This window comes from Seriola dumerili, unplaced genomic scaffold, assembly GCF_002260705.1.
Source record: "Seriola dumerili isolate Sdu_G_001 unplaced genomic scaffold, Sdu_1.0 BDQW01000321.1, whole genome shotgun sequence".
NCBI lineage: Eukaryota > Metazoa > Chordata > Actinopteri > Carangiformes > Carangidae > Seriola > Seriola dumerili.
This window is the reverse complement of record NW_019174576.1, coordinates 4,311,378-4,332,704: the sequence shown is the minus strand read 5'-3', so window position 1 is coordinate 4,332,704 and position 21,327 is coordinate 4,311,378. Positions and strand designations below refer to the sequence as shown.

At 39.6% G+C, this 21,327-nt stretch overlaps 1 protein-coding gene and 1 long non-coding RNA gene across 5 annotated transcripts in view; one reads left to right on the top strand and one right to left on the bottom strand.

The window, feature by feature from the left end:
* sbno2 (strawberry notch homolog 2) overlaps positions 1-21,327 on the top strand; it is a 59,278-nt gene that overhangs the window by 19,800 nt on the left and 18,151 nt on the right. For 3 of the 4 annotated variants that reach the window (XM_022759208.1, XM_022759207.1, XM_022759206.1), the window contains exon 4: positions 3,279-3,402. In XM_022759208.1, coding sequence (XP_022614929.1) covers positions 3,279-3,402 — 124 coding nt within the window. Of the gene's footprint in view, positions 1-3,278; positions 3,403-10,356; positions 10,387-10,499; positions 10,571-21,327 lie in introns of those variants that run through there. The other variant, XM_022759209.1, reaches the window with a different exon arrangement.
* Positions 5,435-21,279, bottom strand: LOC111231929. Its single transcript, XR_002665525.1, has 3 exons — positions 21,156-21,279; positions 9,672-9,788; positions 5,435-5,663 (listed from the first exon to the last, which is right to left on the bottom strand). It is a non-coding gene; the product is annotated as an uncharacterized LOC111231929 (long non-coding RNA).

Genomic DNA, 21,327 nt, shown 5'->3' with positions numbered 1-21,327 from the left:
CTTAATGTTAACATAGCTCTGTGAGACAGGAACCCACTATAGACCACATTTCAAAGAGTTTTTCTGTAGAAAAACCAGAGCCTCTTTCTTTTACAATTTTCCTTTTGATGCAATGAGACAGTGAGATGAGTCAAATGAAGCTCAAGGTGAGCTTTTTGATATCCCTTCTCCAAAGTTACGTTTAACCTGCTGCCTGTCGTCTCTGTGTTATTTGCTGTTGATACTGCCGGCCGCCAGACTGGAGTGTTTCCCAGTGCTATGACCAAAGTTCGCTTATTGCACTCTGCTGATAGCGTGAGAGTTAAATTTCATGGGTGTGTTGGTTGTAAGGAAGCGTTCTTCCAAGGAATCTTTGCAGTTGGTTACTTACTGATGTCACTGTTTACTGTTTAGCATCAAGTTGTTCAGTAAACTCTTTGATAAACATCTGTGGAAGGAGCATTAAACCGTTGATAATCACTGTGAAAGGGGTTTTGTTTTTCTCATGGTCACTTTTAACAAACCTTTGTCTTTTAGTGAACACTGTTGAAATCAGTTTAAGTTAAACAAAACTTGCCACAGTCATGCTGCTTATATGAATATAAGGACAAGGTTTTGTTTTAGTAAGAAGTTCATAGCATTTAAAAATCAAACATAAAACCTGAACTGAAAAATCACATTTTATCAGAGTAATTCTCACTTTTTCTTAATTGGCAAAAGCACTGACATAATACTCTTTCTATTTCTGTGTCCACAAACACATAGATGTATTGACATTAGGTGGAATTTTGCATCACTTGGTCATGTGTGTCTTTGTTTTTACAGTCACTTAAAGTGAATCTTTCCAAGTAAATCTGCTCTGGTCAAAGTCCTTCACTTATGCTAATATAAGGTGTAAAGAATGATTTTATAATGTATATTAATATTTTATAATTTGTTTTCTAAGCTATTTCAAGTCCTACTGTAGTCAGCTGTAGCTGTTAGTGTGTTTAAAGAATGTTGAAGAGCAGCTCTCCGGCTGGGCTGCATTGTAAAACTTAATGATTGAGCCACTTTTTAATGTTTGAAATTACAATGTTGTTCTGACACTTCAGGTCTGTAATTATGGCCATTATTTACTTTATCATTGATAAACATCATTCCAACCAGATGTCAGATAACCTGGTATCGTTGTAAACTTCACTGATGGAAGCCAAATGTCTAAAAACAACATTGTTACATGGCCAATATGCTTTTAGCCTCAAATAAAAGATTGTGCAACAATAATAAGGTTCATGTGATGATCTGTACACAACCACTGACTGTGTAGTATGGGAAGGCTATGTACACAAACAGTAAGTCAATCACCTCCTTTGGCCAAGAGCCGCTTTTTGCTGTTGGAAAGCAGCTGATGCCAGCCTGCCCAGACCTCTGCTGTAATAATATCACTGTCATATCACTGCTGACTATAGGGGCCAGGAAGGGGATTTCCAGTGTGGATGATTGTTACCATTCAATCTGCTATGATCTTTCTGAGAACTAAACGATTATTAACCAGTATGAGCTCATGACCCTTTTTCTAGTTTATAATCATCACTCATGAATATAGTTTATTTTTGTACTACTGCCACTGCTGCAGGTGCACCCTGTTGAGTTCTAATTACATGACTAATGACTAAAAAAAACACATTTTTCATCTCACAATTAACATCATAATGTAATATGTAAATCACAAAATCGTTATTTTAGTTAAAGTTAGGACAAGCTGTATATTTTGCAAATATTACACATGACACCTGTTTTGTTGTCTTCCAACTGCGTGTTTCACATGACTATTTTAGTCCAGTCATGGTCAAGTGATTGTGCCTGAAGTAAAAGTTAGGTTTGTGTAATGAGTGCAAGACTGCGGAACCACGGCACATTCAAGTCAGCAGCATGGAAACATTTTGGTTTGTTAAAAAAAGGTGATTTTGGAGAATCACTACACCCCTACTGATGATTATGACGGTTACCCTGGCCTTTATTTTTTCACTGTGTCGGGCAACATTCATTATTTGCATGATTATGGAAACCAAAAGTTTCCACCGAAGGTTTGACACTTTTTCTTTCAACATAAATTTGTGCATCAGTGATCACTATTAGAGCATAAACCTAATTAAAAAAACTGCTGTTTGTACTGTGGCCCAGTGATATATGCGGTTCTCTAAAAGATGACGTAGAGATTCTTTACAATAGAAACTCACTAAAAATAGAACATGGAAATAATTAAATATTGAATCTTGCAGCATGTTGTTGTTCAAAAAGGAAAAATAATCACAGGAACCATGTTTTTATAGACTTGATTCTACACACTGGCTTAGGGCAACTCTTTCCCTTGGTGTGTTTTGAACTTAAATCAATCAGTCTCACTGATCTCTGGCCCGTGCTTGAGCACACAGAGCCAAATCCTGTGAATAGCTTTGGCCAAGCTCATTTCCTCTGAGCCTGAGCCCTGGCACATGATTGGATGAGAGGAACATGGGAAGGTGCAGTTACAGTTCCACCTTGACAAAGCTTTGGTTTTGCTTTCATTTTACCTTCACTATCAGCATAGTGGGTTGTTACATTATGACGACTTGTACTCAGCAAGAAACTGAAAATATCTCATTATGAGGTCTGTAGACTCGTTTCTGATAACTGGCAACACTGGGCTAAAGCAAAATGGTTGGTTTTAACAGAAGGTGGATGTTGGATCTTCACGCAGGTCAGAGCAGTTGTTACTCTTTATCCCTTGACTTTCTTTTCAAACCTTTACCTCTTTCTGCCATGTTGGACCTATGTGTAAGTGTTTCTGTCATTGTTATTTTATATTTCACTGATATACTATATTTTCAATTATTCATTCTTTGGTACTTTGATTTAGAACGGTACAAGAGCCTATAGCTTCACTCCACTCTGGCATCAGCTTATTCCATAATTAAGTGATTGGAGCGTCGTCAGCAAACAAAACTGAAAGTGTTGTCACCTGTTAAGTTTGTGTAATGTGTCAGAATTGCTAAAACAGGATGTATTGTTGTAATATAGTGTTAGATCACCATATTTTTGCTTTAAGAGCACTAGATCACCGTCTAAAACTGTTTTGACTGTGCCAATGACTGCTTGATCACACAAGATGCTTTTTAGTGCCACTTTCATTTCTCTACTGGAGCAGCTTATTGCACATTAATAGAAGGCTGTGTCTGTACTTGCTGATTGTAAGGTGTAAATTTGTATGAGGCATGTGTCACTTTTATTTTGGTACGTAGCAGTTAAAAACACTAAACCTCTTCTTTCACCCATAGGCAATACCACTTGAACAGCAGCACTACCACCACCACTCCGGATGTGCACATGGACATGTACTCGGGATTCTCTGACGTAGACTTTTCCAGCCTCAACCTCCCTAGAAATGGAGATTTCCCCCAGGTTGGTTTTGTATGTCTGGTGTGCATGTTCGTATATTTGTATTTGTGTTAAAGTAACACACACACACACACACACACACACACACACACACACACACACACACACACACACACACACACACACACACACACACACACACACGGTGTAATGCCTACAAGAGCCACTATGAAAACACTCATACCTACTCAGACACAATTTACCATGGCTCCCACCCACTGCTTTCATCTTGTCTTCTGTGTGTATTCAGCTCAGCTTAATTTACCATAGAGCAGCCTGATTAAAGCCTAGTGTTGTCTAGACGACTGCAGAAGTACCTGCCCCATTCCTGTCAAGGCATGTCATTAATAAGACACTGTAATTTAACACTGTAATTCTTCTACACTTCCACACTGCATCTTCAGAAATCGACGCAATTTTCAGTCATGCTTGGAATGACTCCTCAAAGTGAGATATGTTGTCTGGAACTTTGTGTCTTGAGGATTATTATCCCCGGAGATAAAACTATAAGAATAGGACATTCATTTCTGGATGGGAAATGCTTAGACGTGGACAGTCAAACAGAGGTTCAGCCTTATACTCACTTGCATATTTACCCCACCATTCCAGATGGTTACTATCCATCATTTGCATTTTCTATTTCTGTGCACTTTTGTGCCCATCCAGCCAAGTCCTTATGGTTAGCACTGTATGAATAGGAGCCAATTGTAATGACACAGACCAGTGAGTTTCTAATCTGAAGCCTATTTGGGCTGAGCTGATGAGTGCCATTATGGAACCATATTAAAACACAATATGCTATGATGATGAGTTTTAAAGAAAGGCAGTCATGGGTTACCAAGCGGACTGGCAGTATCTCCCTCATGATTAGCCGGTCTGACAGTAGAAAAGGCATAGCAAACTGGGTTTTTCTTGGTTCAACATAAGGCCAAAGCAGTAAATAATAAGAGAGGCACTTCTTGCCTTGAATATGTGTTTTCTAAAGCTTCTCACTGTATAATACATTTTTCTTATTATATCTCTTTAAACCTGACCTGGATTTTATGTCCCCACAAATTCAAATTGTGTTAAGTTTATTTCTTGGTGAAAGAGCAGGGGTGAGTTTAAGTAAACACACTAATAGTAGTTCTGACAAAAAGGGTTGACAGTGAGTCTGTGGATTATCCAAAGTAACCTAGACATTGCTTTATTCTGGAAAGACAAGTTCCTGTTTAGGTTTAAGTGCTATGAGGACCACAAATAAAATTCCATTTGTGTCAGATCAGCATCTCTGAGAAAAATATCGCAAAATCCCAGTAGATAAAACTGAAACTACTGCTGTCTGTGTAGGTAGATACCACTTGGTGTAAGTTGGAAAATATGTGGCCCAAAAGTCTGAGACCACTTTACCATTCACTTGAATAGGAAAGTGGTCTCAGACTTTTGGACCCAACTGTACTTAGGGTGAGTTGACCCTAAATTGAAATAGAAACTGAAGTGGCATCCTACAGTATAAAATTACACACTTATACTGAACCAGTATTAATTTTCTATAAATAAAACCACTTATTCACATTGCTGGATAATGAAACCCATTGAATGGAACAAGCACAAGCAAGCATTAAAATTATCGCTTTTCATGCAGGTTATTTTATTTTAGTCACACATCTAATGCAGCATCCACAAGACTTGAATGTGATATTAATAAATTCTACATTTCATTAATTCTAATGAAAAAGTACAAATGTGAAATACAAATGTTGAAGAATCCACTTTAAAACAACATACTATAAATAAGTTTCACATCGAGGGATTTTCCTTCAGCGGCTGTTATTTGTCTCTTGTAGCCTAAGAATTTGATAAAAGCTCAAGGTTACATTTTACAGTTAATTCAAGTTAATGTTAAGCAAGGTTTTGCCAAATTAAGTTAGGTTCTTACAGGTGCACATTATTATGTGGCTGGCAGAAGAACACTTTCAGAAATAGTGTTTTCTGGATATTTAGTAATTATCACATCAACAGTCACTTCAGTCAAAAATCATAGGACAGTCCCAGGTGACGTTAGTCCTTTGCAAGCTTTTGATGTCCGTTTTGAAGCTGTATTAGACTAATTTGTACACATTTGTTGCACACTCAAATTTCCAAACATCTCTGTTAACATACACTTTGTACTGTATTTAACAATCAGCAACAGAAGGGAAGCACAAGTAGACACACAAAGGCAAATGACACATACGAGTTTCACTTCATGTTTGCGTCCAGGTGTGTCAATGAGTGTTAGGGCTCTGTGGAAAAAAGAAGAATGTTTAATTTTAATTTGAAGGGGGGGGGGGGGATTTCAAGAACAAACTACACAGGATGGCCTTTATACACAAGAAAGTGATGTCATTGCATGTGGGGTTTCCCTAGTTTTTTGCATCTGCCTGTTTTAGCCAATCTGCCTATGGCTCTCTTCCTTACAGGCAATTACAAGAGCTCATGATTATGTGGTACATGTTGGATCTAATCATCTGTTCACAGATTTAGAAAAGTATGATGTTACAGCTGTCATTTATAAGCGGTGTAGTTTAAATTAGCTCCGTCATGATTGGTGTGTTCACAAGCAGAAAGTTTTTTTTTCTTGGCACTGGGGATGTGGAATGTTATGGTGCCTGTGAAGTGAGAGAGAGATGTGTTTTGCTTGTGTTGTGCTTTCTCAGCTGTTCTTTCTAGTTTTGCCCCCCCCCGCCATGTGAGGCATGCAGAGAAAATGTAACTCACGGGGTCATCATGACTAATCCACCACCTCACACTCAGCACCCTTTTTCATCCTCCATTTTTCTCCCCCTCCTTCACCATCAAATGGCACCCTGCCTGTTTTTTCCTCAATATGTCCACAATCAGAAAGCCAGATTTTTTTGTTTTCTTTTCACTGTTGAACCATGACAGTACAGAAGACATTACATTTTGGCAAGTGTGACTGGGTAGAATTTTTGATGTGATTGTTTTTTTGTTTTTTTTTTGACCGTTTGTCAGGTGACTGCCATGTTTACCTCAGCCACTTCCCTGTTTCAGTTAAAGCTGTAGAGTCATTTTGGTTTGCATGGCTTTCCGCGGAGTGTTTTAGTTTGTTTATGCAGTTCAGCAGAGCTCTGCTGGAATATCCTCATATTGTAAGGAAACACGCTGTGGCAGCATGTGGACAGGATGTCTATCTCTAGATTGCTGGTAACTTGAAAACAAGAGCCAAATGTTTGTTTGTATTGGATTTAATAGACTTCTCTTTGTGACTCGATATCCCTCAGATTATCAGTCAATTACAATATATCATTATCTAACAACTGAAACAGAATACATGAGCACTGTACAATGATGTGGACTTTTTTTTTTATAACATTTATTCGATGTGGACAAGAGAACTGGGCTTCAATAGCACTAGAAAATTTCCCAAATTCATTATAATAGAAATTTCCACCAAAACTTTTTTTTCCCTTATGAGGCATCAAATTTCTCATAATGCAGTTGTAAGTAATTCATTCATATTCACTAACTATAGTGACACACATTTATTTTTATATTATGTATTTTTTATTTTTTAGATATCTATATAGAGAGATTAAATAGATCTAGACAGTGGCTTTATGAAATTACTTACAGCTTACAGTAATTTATCATTTGATATGTCAGAATCAAATTGCTCGGTCCTTTCCAGGAAAATTCTCTTGAGATAACAGTTACACATTAAACCCTTTCTTGGCAAACTATTAGGACCCCATAAAATAAAGCATTATCAAAACTCTCAGCTTGGGCACAATAAAAAAAAAAAAAACGATGAACAATGGACGCTTTGACTAAACAAAACTGAGGGTGCATCATATTTTCGGATCTTCATTAGCTCTTTACAAGAACGAATGACAGGTTGTGGCTCCCATTATGTAACTGCACTGTTCACAAACCACCACAGTCGCACGTGCACACCTGGCTCATTTGTTGATCTGAAGGACGTGAAGCTTTTTGCAGAGTGTCAGAATGAAAACAAGACTTACTGGAAGGCAAAAAACCTGAACTCATTCACTAACCACTCTGGCTAACCTCAAAGAGAAAACAGCACTCTGCAAGAACGTGCATTAATTCACGTACTGTATTCTTTAGGTATGCACACACACTGTACATACACATTCACACACTCTAAGGCACGCTTAGGCATATTCACAGTCTTACCTTCTTTCTACATACTCGCTCTGTCTATGTGCGGTTCTTCTCAATATTACACACATGCCCTTCTGTGCACAGTGCACTTCTAGGAAGAGTTATTTTGAATCAAGCCTGCTTTTGCAGCTCTTTTCAGTCCTGCTTTTTGCAAAATTAGAATCACTTTATTTGTAAATACATCATACAAAAAATTCTGAATGTGTCCAGCAGTGATTATTGAGTGTCTCCATAGCACCCACTTGCCAGCTGGAGAATTAAGGTCAATGATTTGGTCATGAAAATCCCTGAGCACCCATGTTGGCAAGAAAAACCTACATCTATGCACAGAAAGCCCACATTTAGTGTCAAACTGGGTTGGAAAATAATAAGGTCCACTGATTCCAGTAATGCATGCATTTACTTTTGAATCTTTGCAACATCACAGACCATATATCTGATCCATCATTACACTCTTACTTTGTGCAGATGAGTATAGTTCAGACAAAAAAATAAATAAAATTCTCCTCAGAATCCCATGGCCTCCAAACATACTTAATGTATCACTCTGAATTACAAGGAAATCTTTTTTTGAAAAATATGTGCACAGTACATCTAGAAATGTCCATTTGATATAATTTGACAAAGTTTTTTTTTTTTTTTTAACTTAGCTTGAAGAAATCTAAGGAGAGAAATGGAAAGGTGCTCTGCCTCAGGGGTTTATTTTACTGGCAAAGAAGACTATCTTGTTTTTCTTGACTTATTGTTTGCAGCAAGCACATCATGATATAAATCAGTTGGTGTTTCTCGGTTACTTCCTTATAAGACACACTCACAACACAGTCATTTGGATGGCCTAGTTTAAAGAGGAAGTTAAAGGTTAATTTGAAGGGTTGTTAATAGGTGCCATGTTGTCCTTGTGTGATGAGTGCCCCATCTGATCTAATCTAGTTTTAGTTTAGCTTTAGATGGTTCAACCTCTATTTATCCTACATTTTATAAGAAGTGTGTTGTGGTAAAAAAAAAAAAACATGCAAATATGCAAAGCATTTCCTTCATCATAGTACAGGTACTGTATGTATGACTACAATCTAAACAATAATAAATTCTGCTTGTCTGTGACCTCAGTCAGCCATATTACACACTGTTTTTTCGAAAACAACCTAAAGAGTAAATATCTGCAAAGAGTGCATGTTGGAGTGCTTAGAAATTAATTACGACTGTGTTGTCAGTGAAGTCATGATGTGAAGGGATGGGTACTTCTTTCTTTAGGCTGTGATGCAATCAGGTGTGTGTGTGTGTGTGTGTGTGTGTGTGTGTGTGTGTGTGTGTGTGTGTGTGTGTGTGTGTGTGTGTGTGTGATTAAGAGTTTGAGAATTCTACAGAAGCTCATTAATGATTCATCCCTCTCCACTGACCCTCTATGTCCCACTAACACACACATATTCACAAACACGCTCACATACACATTATACAGAGGATTCCCACTCGTATGATGACACCATGGACAGGCGCCACAGCGTCTCTGACAGTCCGACTCCCCTTCAGTCCAGCAGAGATGGACATTACAGTACCTCACCATGCTGGCTTGATATCATTATTCCTGGAAGCTGGGTGTGCAAATGGACCCCTATTCCACCCATGAGGGAAATAAATCACATTATTCTTGTTTTTAAATACAACAAACGTCCTCATTTGTGGCTTGTAAACATTCTTTTTCTATCAGCAAAAGCTGATGTTACAACATTGTCTTTGATCACCATCTTGGATTTGTTGGAGTAACCCATTTGCCATCAGATTCCCAGAATACTTTTTTTTTTTTTTTTTCAACAATCGTATCCTTGATTCCAGTAAGTGGGAATGTCCATCTGTGATATTTGTGTGATTGCACACAGATAGAAATACTGGATGACGACTGAATTGGCACATTTGCAGCTTGAACTTGAACTGTTAATATACTTCTGACCACTTCAGCTGTCTTCTTGTTATTTTCAGCTGTCTGTAATGTTTTTATCATAACCTCTGCTGGAGGACCATGTGAAAACTCTCTGAGATGAATAAACAGGAGAATGTTTTCATAGGATAACTGACAACTTAAGCCTGCTGAGTTCAGAGAAGTAACTCACCTTACAAATTATCTAGACAACTTCTTTGGTTTTTTCTTATCAGCATTTGCACTTCTAAGCTGTAGATCATTACAATAATCACTAATCATTACGAGAATAGCAGTCTTGAAATTGAGCCTGTGCAGAGAAATAGAAAGACAAAGAGCAGAGTATGAAATAAGACAGGCAGCCAGGCAGGGAGTCAATCTCTAAATATAATGATCATTAAATAGTGGCCCAGGCCCATTAAACACAGCAGTAAGCAGCGGGGTGTGAGGAGCGGCCAGGTCCAGAGCACAAAACTGTTTACACTACAAATGCGGTTGAGTTACACCATGTACAGTAAAATGGGCCCGACTGCCAGTAACTCTAGTCACTTACCAACAAAAGCATCATTTCCTGAAAGCTCCTCCCCTCCTCCCTCCCTCCTCTCCCCACCTCTCCCCTCCCCTCCCCTCTTCTGCTCTCTCACTCACTCTCCAACCACCTTTTTGAGCTCTGAGGAACTAGTCCTCAAACACTATGACTAAGCCCTCTATGCAAATGCCTGACTGTCCTACCGAAGCAGGAAGCATGTTTTAGACCTGCCCGTGTCTCTGTTTGTGAGAGCAACAGAGTTTGTATGTGTGAGCTCATTGCCCAGAGCTTACCTGCGGTAGAGGCAGATGTGTGTGTTGAGGAACTGGGAAAGGACTAGTGAGAGTCCACTGCTGGGTTGAAGTGCACCAGCTGTAAGGTGAATACCAACACTTTGACCAACACATGGAAGAGGCTGTCGCATTCAGGGATTCAAGGTGAAGCAGGAGTTTATGTGTATGTGTATTTTACCCCCCCCCCCCCATACTGCAGCGTTTGGACCCATGTCTCTCATGCAGTTCTGGACTAAATTGTATTCACAGCTGGGACGACCACTTCCCAAGGTTTGTTTGCTTCTTTTTGCCATATATTACACTGGTTCAAGTCTGTTGTTTTAAGGCTTGTGGTAATTTATATTTATACATAAGTATAATTGTGACATCATGGCGAGTAAGTCTTAAATGATGAATTGTGACTAACAGAAAGCTACTTGTGTGAAGAGTTTTTATTGTCTTTATCGAGAAACTTCTGAATAAGACGAGTAAGAACTTTATTAACCACTTATGGCTGTGCTTTTAATTTTTTATTTCCTTGAATGAATTTTGAAAACACTTCTGTATAATTACAGTACTAATGGGGCCAGGTCTATGATTTTTCTTCTCTCTGTTTTTTCTGTCTGGAGCTTGACCTACACTGGAATTGATGTTAAAATAATTTATAATAGAGTTTATGAAAAGGTTCACAGCAGGTGACCGATCTAAACTTTAAAAAGTCCTCAGATTAGTTCCTATAAGATTTAATGTCTTTGTTTAATATCTAGTTACGACACTAATCCTTCTCTTAACTGAAAGAGAAAGATGTCAAAGAAGTTAATGCAGGGTATAGATTATGCCTCAATATTGAGGGTAGACCTGTCAGGATATGAATTTCTGTGCTGGCAAGCTGATGTGCCATTCAGTCACCCGTTGCACCATTGAGACTCTCATTCCCAGCCAGGAACTATGACAAATGATTGCCTGCCTCAATCCTTGCAGTCTTCCAGTAAGTGCTAGAACCTGATATCTTGTCAGGCTAAATACCACTCTTGTCTGTGTTGTGGGTGGCTATTAAATATGCCCATTGTTGCATTTCACTGTGAATAGAACTGGAACGTTATTTATTTATTTATTTATCATTCATTAGACTACACTGTGTTTGTGGAAACTCATCATTCTAATGACTCTATTAGCGTAAGGCTTGCTGAGCCTATTTTCACAGAATTTCTGATTAAGCTGATTAGCTCATCTCACCATGTCAGCTCAAAAAGTGTGACAATTCACATGATCAGTGGTTATACGTTCAACAATGTTTTCTCTAATTAAATGAAAATGTACATAGTAGACTGAGGATGAGCAGTTAATTTGTAGTCCTCGCAGTAATTTGACTGTTAAAGGGAAAATCATGATTTTTTTTTTTTTTATTTTTTATATCATTAGGCTGTAAGAGTTACTCACTGCATAATGTAATGAAATAGATGGTTGTATATTAGCTCAGGCTACAAATGATCCTGTAGCCTGGGCCCATTTGCCTCTGTTAGTTTCTCTCCGACAAGCTGCCCGCTGACTGGCCATGTCTCCGTCCACAACATCTGTTAGTATCCAAACATCTATATCATGTAACATCATGTACTTACCATCTTATGCCACAAAGTTTGTTCTACAGCCTTGAAGGATAGGTTTTATAGTCTGCCATAAAGTAAAGGACAGGTGCTCATGTGAACACTTAAAGAGGTTTTGCTTGCCATAATCATTCTTCCTGTTCATGTTGGCCATTTAGAGATCCCTTCCCAATGTGTTTCCAGTGTAAGAGATTGGGGGGGGACAAAATATACAGTCCTTGTTCCATGCAACATTTATCTGAAGCTTATGCAACATTTTAAGTAGGTTTCTTCCAAAGCTACAGTCTTTTTAGTGAAAAATACCTGACTGGTTTTAAGAGAGACTGGAAAAAATGTGAACCTGTTCTTCTCTGGGCTGCCTCTCGGTGGGCACATGTTGTCAGTTTCCTGGTATTACATTAAACCTCAAGCATGACCTCGGTGTGCAGCTTACGGGAAGTGAATAAACGATGGTGTGGATGAGTGAGAGCGTGAGGGGGGTTGATGATGAGTGGTGGAGAGAATGGGGGAGTGAGAAGATAAGAGGATGGGTGCAGGTTTCCTATGCTGCAAACACAAAGGATGGATGGAGGAAAAAGGTTGCAGCCTTGTGTATCTTGCATGGCGTCTTTAACAATATCTAACCATGCAATAAGTAATCCAATCCAAGAGCATAGCGTTAAAGGTATCGCATGTCAGTGCCAACTTGAGTTGCAACTGTCAAAGAACTCCAGGATGGCGCAAGCTGAGAATATAACAGGTTGATATTCGGGTTAATTATTGTTGGCCTTAAAAAAAACAAAACAATTCATGGCTACTGAGATGCAGGATCCGTAATGTGGAAAATCTGTCTGGTCTGACAGGAGACAGAAAGCAGACTTTGCAGTAGGATGAAGATGTCAGTGCTGGGTGTTACATATCACCAGGTTTTACTATTAACAAATGATTTCAGCTCATTTGCATCAGGAGTCACTCGTAATGATGACATAATGTAAAGATTTTTACTTTTCTTGTCAATTGTTTGCGTTAATGTGTTATTGTGGTCTTCAAAGTATACCCTTTTGGTTATTTTCCTAGACATAAATAAATTAGCGTATCTCCAACAAGAATTATTGAGTCATATTTTTTTACTTTGAAAAGTAAAAAACATTGTTAAATACTCCATACTAATCAGTGTTTCAGTAGATCCCATTGTAAACCACTTTTCATTCAAGGCTGTATGCCCTTTCTCACTAAACACTGTACAAATTACAGCATACAAAATTATCAAAGAGTAAAATAATACTACTCTGAAACAGTCTCAAGTAAAAGAGGTAGAGCCAGATTCTTTGCAGTGGTTAGCGGTGTCATCTCACGGCAAGAAGGTCCCGGGTTCAAATCTGCTGGCCAGCTGGAGCCGTTCTGTTCTCTTCGTGTCTGCATGTGGCTGTCTGGAACGCTCCAGTTTCTTCCCTTTGTCCACAGAAATACATTTTACATGGCGCTAAGATTTGCCTGTAGGTATGAATGTGTTTGTCCATGTTTGCCCTATAATATACTAGCGACCTGTGTTCGGTATGCCCTGCCTCTTGCTCACTGTGTGCATGTATGCCCTCACACATTTAAATTTAAGTATTATCCTTCTAAGAAAGGTTCATTTGTTCACAGTTAAAATGCTGGTCTTGTCAGATTTTTCGTCAGGGAAAAAAAAGCTGTAATGTTGTCTCTGAGTGTTTGAAGCTCATTACATCTATAATGGCAGAAAGACATAGTGCAGAATATATTTATTGTTTTATTTTTTATTTTTTTGTTCATCTCTTTTGCCCTCTTGATGAGGTGTCACACTTCTCTGCTTGACTAGCGTGATCGAAATTTTGGGGCCGCTGTGTCCCTTAACGGATTGAACTGATGCTTAATTATATTCCTGTTCTCCCCCAAAGTGAAACATATTCAGTAAATATTAGTTGTTAATAGCTTTAGAGAGTTCCTTCAGCTTGAGGTTGGATGGTTCACAGGATAATCAGGATAAAGACCAGCAAGCAGGTTTCATTAGGGGAGAGTGTAGTTAACTTGTTGTAATAGTCAAAGTGTCCCGTTGTCCCGGCCACTGTGTCCATGGTTGTAACGGAGTAAATTACTGCGCCAATTACCAGTGGATTCTTGACTAAGAACCAAATCAGAAATTTATAGGTACTGAGCCGTCCATCCTGAGTCACAGCCTGATAGTAGTCCACTAACCACAGGTGTGTGAAAGTGTGGGTGTGTGTTATGCGGACAACAAGAAAGAAATGAGAACCTGTGAATATACACTTCATATGTTTGATTTCATACAATTTCCAAACCTCCTCATCGTCAAGTGTCTCCCACATAGAGCAAGTAAAAATAGGATTTGGTTAAAACACTGCCTAATGTCAGACACAGAACTTTCACTTTGAATTTCAACTTGGGCTCGACTGTATGACCTTCTGTTTTAAGCCTCTAAGGATGAAATAATTTTAACTGTGTGCAAAAGTTATGACCCAGTTGACAGTCGCATTGTTTCACTCAAAATGTAATAAAATTTTCAGTTATTCTCCAGGCCACGTTTAACCATGTTGAAAGCGTTGTGTGGTATACTGTGTTGAAATTTCTGCATAACTGAGACGTCATCTTGCGTCAACACTCCCTTCACATCCACTTTTCTCATCACTGTGGATGCAGGCTCACATATACAGTTAGTTTCTCACACACAGTTACTGTCACTGTTACTGTGAGTCATTTTTAGTGTGCTTTGTGTTTCTTGTTTTTTTTTGTAAATGCAACAATTCTGTTTCAGAAGCCCATCAGCTCTTTTCTTTACTTTTTCAAGATGTAGGTTTAAACTATCGAGACATGCCTCTGTGAATGCCAGCTCATCCTCAAGGCACCCAATTGTGGGTGACTTCCTCTTGACACCAACCCAAAAAAACAGCTCTGGTCCATTTTTTTGGCTCTTTCCTCTCTACCTTTCATATTTACTCAACTTGTGCTGTTTTACACATTTAATTCTTTTTGTTCTTCTTTGCCGGAGAGAGAATCTGAATTTGCCAGGTAGATTTATTTGCTGGCAGCACCCTGTGTTTAAAGTCGTCAGCTCAGCGTAAGCTTCAGGCTCTTCTACACACACAGCTAGTTCTTTGAACCAGCTCCGTCATTCAGTTGCTTGCTGGGACACTTGACATGGCATCCTTTTATTTCCCAGAACATCTGAAAACACTGGAAAATTCCAGGAGGCTTGTAAGCAGCAAGTTGTCGCTGGCTTGTTTTACTCAGACTTGGCACTGCATGAAGGCCTGCCTGTCAGGAGGTTGTTGGGCTGGGTTATACCGCTTTGATTGGCCCAGGGTAGTTGGTCTGGGATCAGCTAGACTTGGCTCTGTAGGGTAGACAAGGATGACGTAATAATTTTCTTTTGACCCCACAGCCATAAATGTGTAAAGAGAATGAAAGTCATAATTTTCCTCGGACCATCCCCTCAAAATAACAATAGCAAATTTAATTTCAGCTTAGTCAACCTGCACATTAGGAACAAACGAATATAAAATCCAAGTATAAAACAGTGATTAAATATTATTGCCATTAGTTTTTTAGCACCAGTGTTGGCTTTGCGAGGGTCCTAAGTGGAGCTCTTTGTAGTCAGTGAAACTGCTAAATCTTTGGTGAGGAGCTCTCTAGACCTGAGACCTTTAGTTGTCTGTGATAGAATTTTTAAGTTCTTGAATGTAGTTTATGCTGGAGGTTGTCTGACCAAATTGTCTTACAGACCAAAACAAGATGTAAAACTTCCCATGTGTTCTTATACAAAAATAAAATTGCTTTTTGACAAATTAGTTCCTCAATCAGATTTATGTCTGTATGCCAAAGACAGCTCATACTGTCCACAAAACACTTGTTGTGATCAATGACACACCATAACAAATCAATTTAATATTGAAAATAAAAATCGAAAATAGCAAGTTAATCAAGGAGCCAGTTTGCCAAAAAAGTCAGGGCCTGCTTGAAGTCTGTGAGAAGGTCAAGGAAAAAGAAAAAGCTCAGAGCTGTGCTATTAAAGTCACAGCCCAGCAGATATGTCAGGGATGTAGGACATGCAGACAGCTTGGCATAACGTAATCCAGAAAGAAAGAGAGACACCATTGGTGGCTTTTCAGTTCCTGACCCCAGACCCTCCTCATGTAAGAAAACACACACACACACACACACACACACACACACACACACACACACACACACACACACACACACACACACACGCACAGACCCAAACATGGGCCATCAATCAGGTTCTGTTGACTGTATGGACAAGGTCAACAGCTGACCCTAGAAGGGAGAGCCTGGGGTGGGGCTTGTTTCAATCAGCTGATCATAGGAGTGGGGTGGGTGATTGAATAACCTTCTGTCCCACCATCCCACCCACATACACACAGTACAGCTACTGACATATAAGACGCTTTCAGTGAACCTTCTTCACTCACTGACGAGGTTGTGCTAGGTTACACTGTTGTTTTACATCACCTACATTATAAACAAGAGCCTTGACATTTTATTTGCCTTTTATAGCTCTCGTATTTGTGATTGTGATTTGATTCACACACCCCCACCCCCGCCACTATTTTTACAGAAACATTTTTAGACTCAGAATGATAAGAGAGGATTGAAGATGGTTCAGTGGTAAATGTGTTTTTTATTTTTGTAAAAATGCTGTTAAACTTTCATTGATTTTGGTCATTAGTATACTCTACAATGTACAGAAGTAATCTTAAATTTATGTGTGAAGTAGTGTTTCTAACGTGATGCCATCTCTGTCCTCGTTTAACTATGTGGCAGGTGATTTTATCTCCAGAAAAGACGTCAAACAACACGCAGATTAATGTCAGTGAAAAGTTAAGTGTTGGGTTAAAAAGATCCTCTTCCTGTTGCAGAATTCTGTGGGAAAACAAAATCGGATAAACACACAACGTGTGGCTGAAAGGGCAGAGAGGGATGGGAAACGAGGGGGACAGAGTTTAAAAGACTGGGAGAGAATAAGCAGGAGATGACAGAAACGTATGGGTGAGATAGTGAGGTAATTTGAGGTGTGTGTTTGTGTGTATATGTGGGTGTGTGGGGTAAGTGGGAGGCCTGGGTGACTTTCTGGCCTTGGAAAAGCAGCCAAGCTGGCAGTGTGTAGGAGGGGAAAGTCCTGGGCCTGGCCTGTCTGCCTGGGGCCTCGGCCTGGCCTTGCACTGTGGCAGGTTATTGAGTTTAACAGGATGTGGCTTAGGACTATATACAGAAGTGTATACCTGAATTTTGCATTTTGATAGCAGGGGGACATTTTAGCCTCCAATATAAAGTAACATAAATTAAAGGCAGAAAAAGTATTTTCTTTCTAAGATTAGTTCAAGAAATTGTCCACCTTTGGCTTGGTCATGAACTGCATCAAAAATAATTGGGGGGTCTTTCCAGGTGGGAACTCAGTAAGGAATCATGTCACCAGCAACAACATGTCGACACAACAACTGTTAATTTGCATCGTGCCAAAGAAAATGCGTGTGAAAGGAGCAGCTGGCAGCATGTGTATCACAGGAGGAATGTGGCTGGCCATAAATTCCCCAGGACAACAGTGGAGATAGCACTGACAAGGATTACAGCACAGAGAGTTTGACCACACAAAATTGGGCAAGGGAAAGGGGATAACAGAACAACTCACAAACAAACAAAAAAACAAAAACTGTCCATAGTTTGATTACAGAGGCCATGATTGTAACATAATGCAGCTTATCAGGAAATACAAGCCACATCCCCTGAGCTTGTTCTTTTAACAACATGTGCTTAGAAAGATTCATATTAGATAAACCTTACTTATATTTCAGTCCCTTTTTAAAGTGATCTCTGTCAGAAACACACAGCTATCATTGATGGGATTTTTAAGTAGAAAGGTTTTTTCCTTTAATAGGAAAGAGCAATATTTACAGACAAAGAGAAGTATGCAGGCAGATGGAAACTATTGTTTAGAAAGCAAACTAAAATATAGGACTGCTAGACTTCCTTGTATGGTAGTGCCTGAGTTTATCACAGGGGCTTTGTCGTAGCCAGTGTCATTGTAATCATTTTTTCAGAAATGGCTGTTCCTCACCTCTCCCAAGGCAACTCTTGAAGCTGCATGCGTAGCACAGAGAAATACTTTTTTACCTATTTGTGTTTGCTAATATTCAGTCACCTCATGAATAAGGAATCACTGGGATTTTTTTTAAGGAGGGGGATATTGTGTGATACATGTTTCAGATTACTCATCCCACTGTAAATATATCAAGCTGTTTGTGGGTGGCTTATGCTTAGAAGTATATTTTTTCCAGGTCTGATTTCTTAGAGCTGATAACCACCATCTTCAACCACAACCATCAAGTAACTCTGCAGCTCTGCAGGCATCTTAAGAGCTGGAGGAACTTGTTGCAGCTGTTGCAGCTTTTTTTTTTCTTTTTTTTTTGCTACTATGTGCTTCCATTAATAATCTGTAGATAGATAACTGTCATCATCCAGATTCTAATAAAGTTTACTGTTTCTGAGGATACACAGTGTGACATACAGTTGCATATGTTTGGTTTTTCTCATAGTATTTGAGCACACGATTGTTTAGATTGTGCCATGTTATAGACTAGTGATCAGATGGATGGTTTCAATTTTATTCTGTGAGTTGTAAGAGTGGGATATACAGTAATGCTGGCTTCAGCATTCATAGCAGAGGAGAGAGTGAAGTGGAAGAGGAACACGTGAAAGGCAAAAAAAAAAAACAGAAGGGTGGACAAATGACAGGAAAAAACGTGCACATGGGGTTTCACATGTTCTTCTGTGTACATGTACACACAAACACACACTGATTTTTCTTTTCCTGCTATTCCCAGAAATTACAATAACGATTTCAAGCAGATTTAATTCCCTGAAAGCAATTTTGAAAGAAACACATGCACACACATGCACACACACTCACATTCAGATAATTTCTTATTGCATAGCAGAGAGAGAGAGAGAGGGAGGGAGGGAGGGAGAGAGAGAGAGAGAGAGAGAGAGAGAGAGAGAGAGAGAGAGAGAGAGAGAGAGAGAGAGAGAGAGAGAGAGAGAGAGAGAGAGAGAGAGAGAGAGGGAGGGAGGGAGGGAGAGAGAGAAGGAGGGAGGGAGAGAGAGAGAGGGAGAGAATGAGAGAGAGAAAGAGAGAGAGACAGAGAGAGAGAGGCAGGATTAGAAGTTTCACAGTTTTGTGGCAGTGTGCTGTGGAAGGAGCCAGATTACCATCAGAGCAGTTGGAATTCAAGCCTTATCTCTGCTCGACAGGGCCCGGTCTTGAGAGCAGTAGATGAACTAACCCTGGGTACGCGCCTGCCGGGGGACTAACACTGCTGCCTCAGTTACGCTCTGCTTAACAACTCGATTAGCTTGGTACTGAAACTCGGCCATGTCTGGGTTAGCATCAACCGAGACATGGCCGAGTTGTCTGTGATTCCTCTGTATCAGGACTGTTGGTCCTCGTAATAACAACACTGCACCAGCACAGTATGCTCCATTACATTACATGGATTTACATGATGTGGAAGGCCTAGAAGTCACATTGTAACATAACGTGGAGCAATGACCCGCAGGTCTAAATACAAATCACATATTTGCAGAACAAATTGATTTAGGGCAAGTTTCAGCTTGAGCTTGAATTAATCCATTGTGACGCAGCACATTGAAGTCATTCAAATTTTACAGGTTTCATAACAGCTAACCATTTTTACAAGGTTAGTTATTATGACCGCTCTTCTTTAATTGCAACCCAACTTACTCTGTATTTTCATATCAAACCTGTTTAAGTAGATTTTTTTCATAATTTTTTTATCAAATGATGGGTGTCTGTTCAAAACAAAACTTTTCGACTGATCCTGCTCTTCCAGTATCGGTGTTTCACTGTGCTGTTTTCCATGGTGAAATACATGTGTCTGTGCTTTTGTGTTGTTCCGCAATTCTGTTTCTGTGGAATGATGCCTCTGGTTATACGGTGTCCCTTTTCCAAGACTTATTGTTTACTCATCTGTCCACAGTCAGAAGCGCCAAGCAAGGAGGGAACAGAGCAAGGGGTGAGAAGGGGAGTAGTATGAGATGAGAAGACAGACAACTGACATACAAACATAAACAAACAAAATGGTGACAGGTTATGAGTTTGTGAGGTGGTAGTTATATTTTACAGGGACCCTACATCCCTCTGTCACCCCAGAAAAGGCATTTTTTCCATTCAACTGTCTAAAGCGTAGAACAACTTTTGTGAGGCCGCTTTCAGAGCTCATGCCTGATCTTGCCATCAGGAAGCACAAGCACACACACACACACACACACACACAGACACGTAGACACACACAGGAAGAAAAGGAGAGAGAAAGGTAGGGTGAGAGAGTTGACGAGAGAAGCATAATCATAGAGCAACCAGCAAACACTGATAAGTTGAGTGCTGTACCCTTTAAAAAGCACTCTCTCCAGCACGCAAACATCTACATGTTATGCTCTGTGAGTTGTTTCTCTAACGTCATAAGGCAAAAATATACACATGTATCTGTGAGCACACACAGGGCTGGGTCTGTGTTTGTCTGCCTGCTTCTCATCCACCTCACTGGGCCCCATTCCCACATGATGTAGTCATGTTAACAGTAAGAGCTCGATATCTTGTATTCTCATGCCTGCAAAACATTTTCAGCCGAACTGTGAGCAATGTTTGATACGCAGCTATGACAGAAGCCAGCACAGCTTCTCCGCATTAATCAGTAGCAGCGTATTGTTGAGATTTTAGTCAGCATCACAATTAATCATTTATCTCATTTTCCAGACACACAGTTTTTACTTTAGGCTCTCACAGCGCAGTATTGTTCTTCCTCTATGAGTTCTCGTCAGCCCTAATACCATATTATGCTTCAACCCCCCTCATGACCACTTGTGGCTGTACACTTTCTGAAAAAATGTTGCTCTGGATGTGCTGTATGCCTGTTTAAACACAGGACACTTACAGAAATGTGTAAACTTAACTATATAATAGTGTGTTTCTTGGACGTTATGTAACACAGTAGTGTGCAGCAGCAACAAAACCTCAAGGGGAAAGGTTCAACATTTTTGGAAAATATGTTTACTCACTTTCTTAATAGGGGCTGGCTTAGAACAAAGACTGGAAACAGGGGGAAGCAGTTACCCTTCTCGTCTCAGTGAATAAGCATATTCCCCAAAATGTGGAACTATCCTTTTTTATGGGAGGTAAACAGTGAAATGAAATTGCTGAATTAGCATGTTGGACTCACTGGGTTGTGTTCAAGGCGGTGTCATGGTCCTCTGGAGGGTTTAACTGGAACATGGGGGTGTGGGAATCTCCACGCTTAGCCCACAGAGTATAAATATACATGCATACAGTCACACACATTGAGGACTAGGAGCAGACACGCACCCACACAATAAAACGAAGAGATCCATACT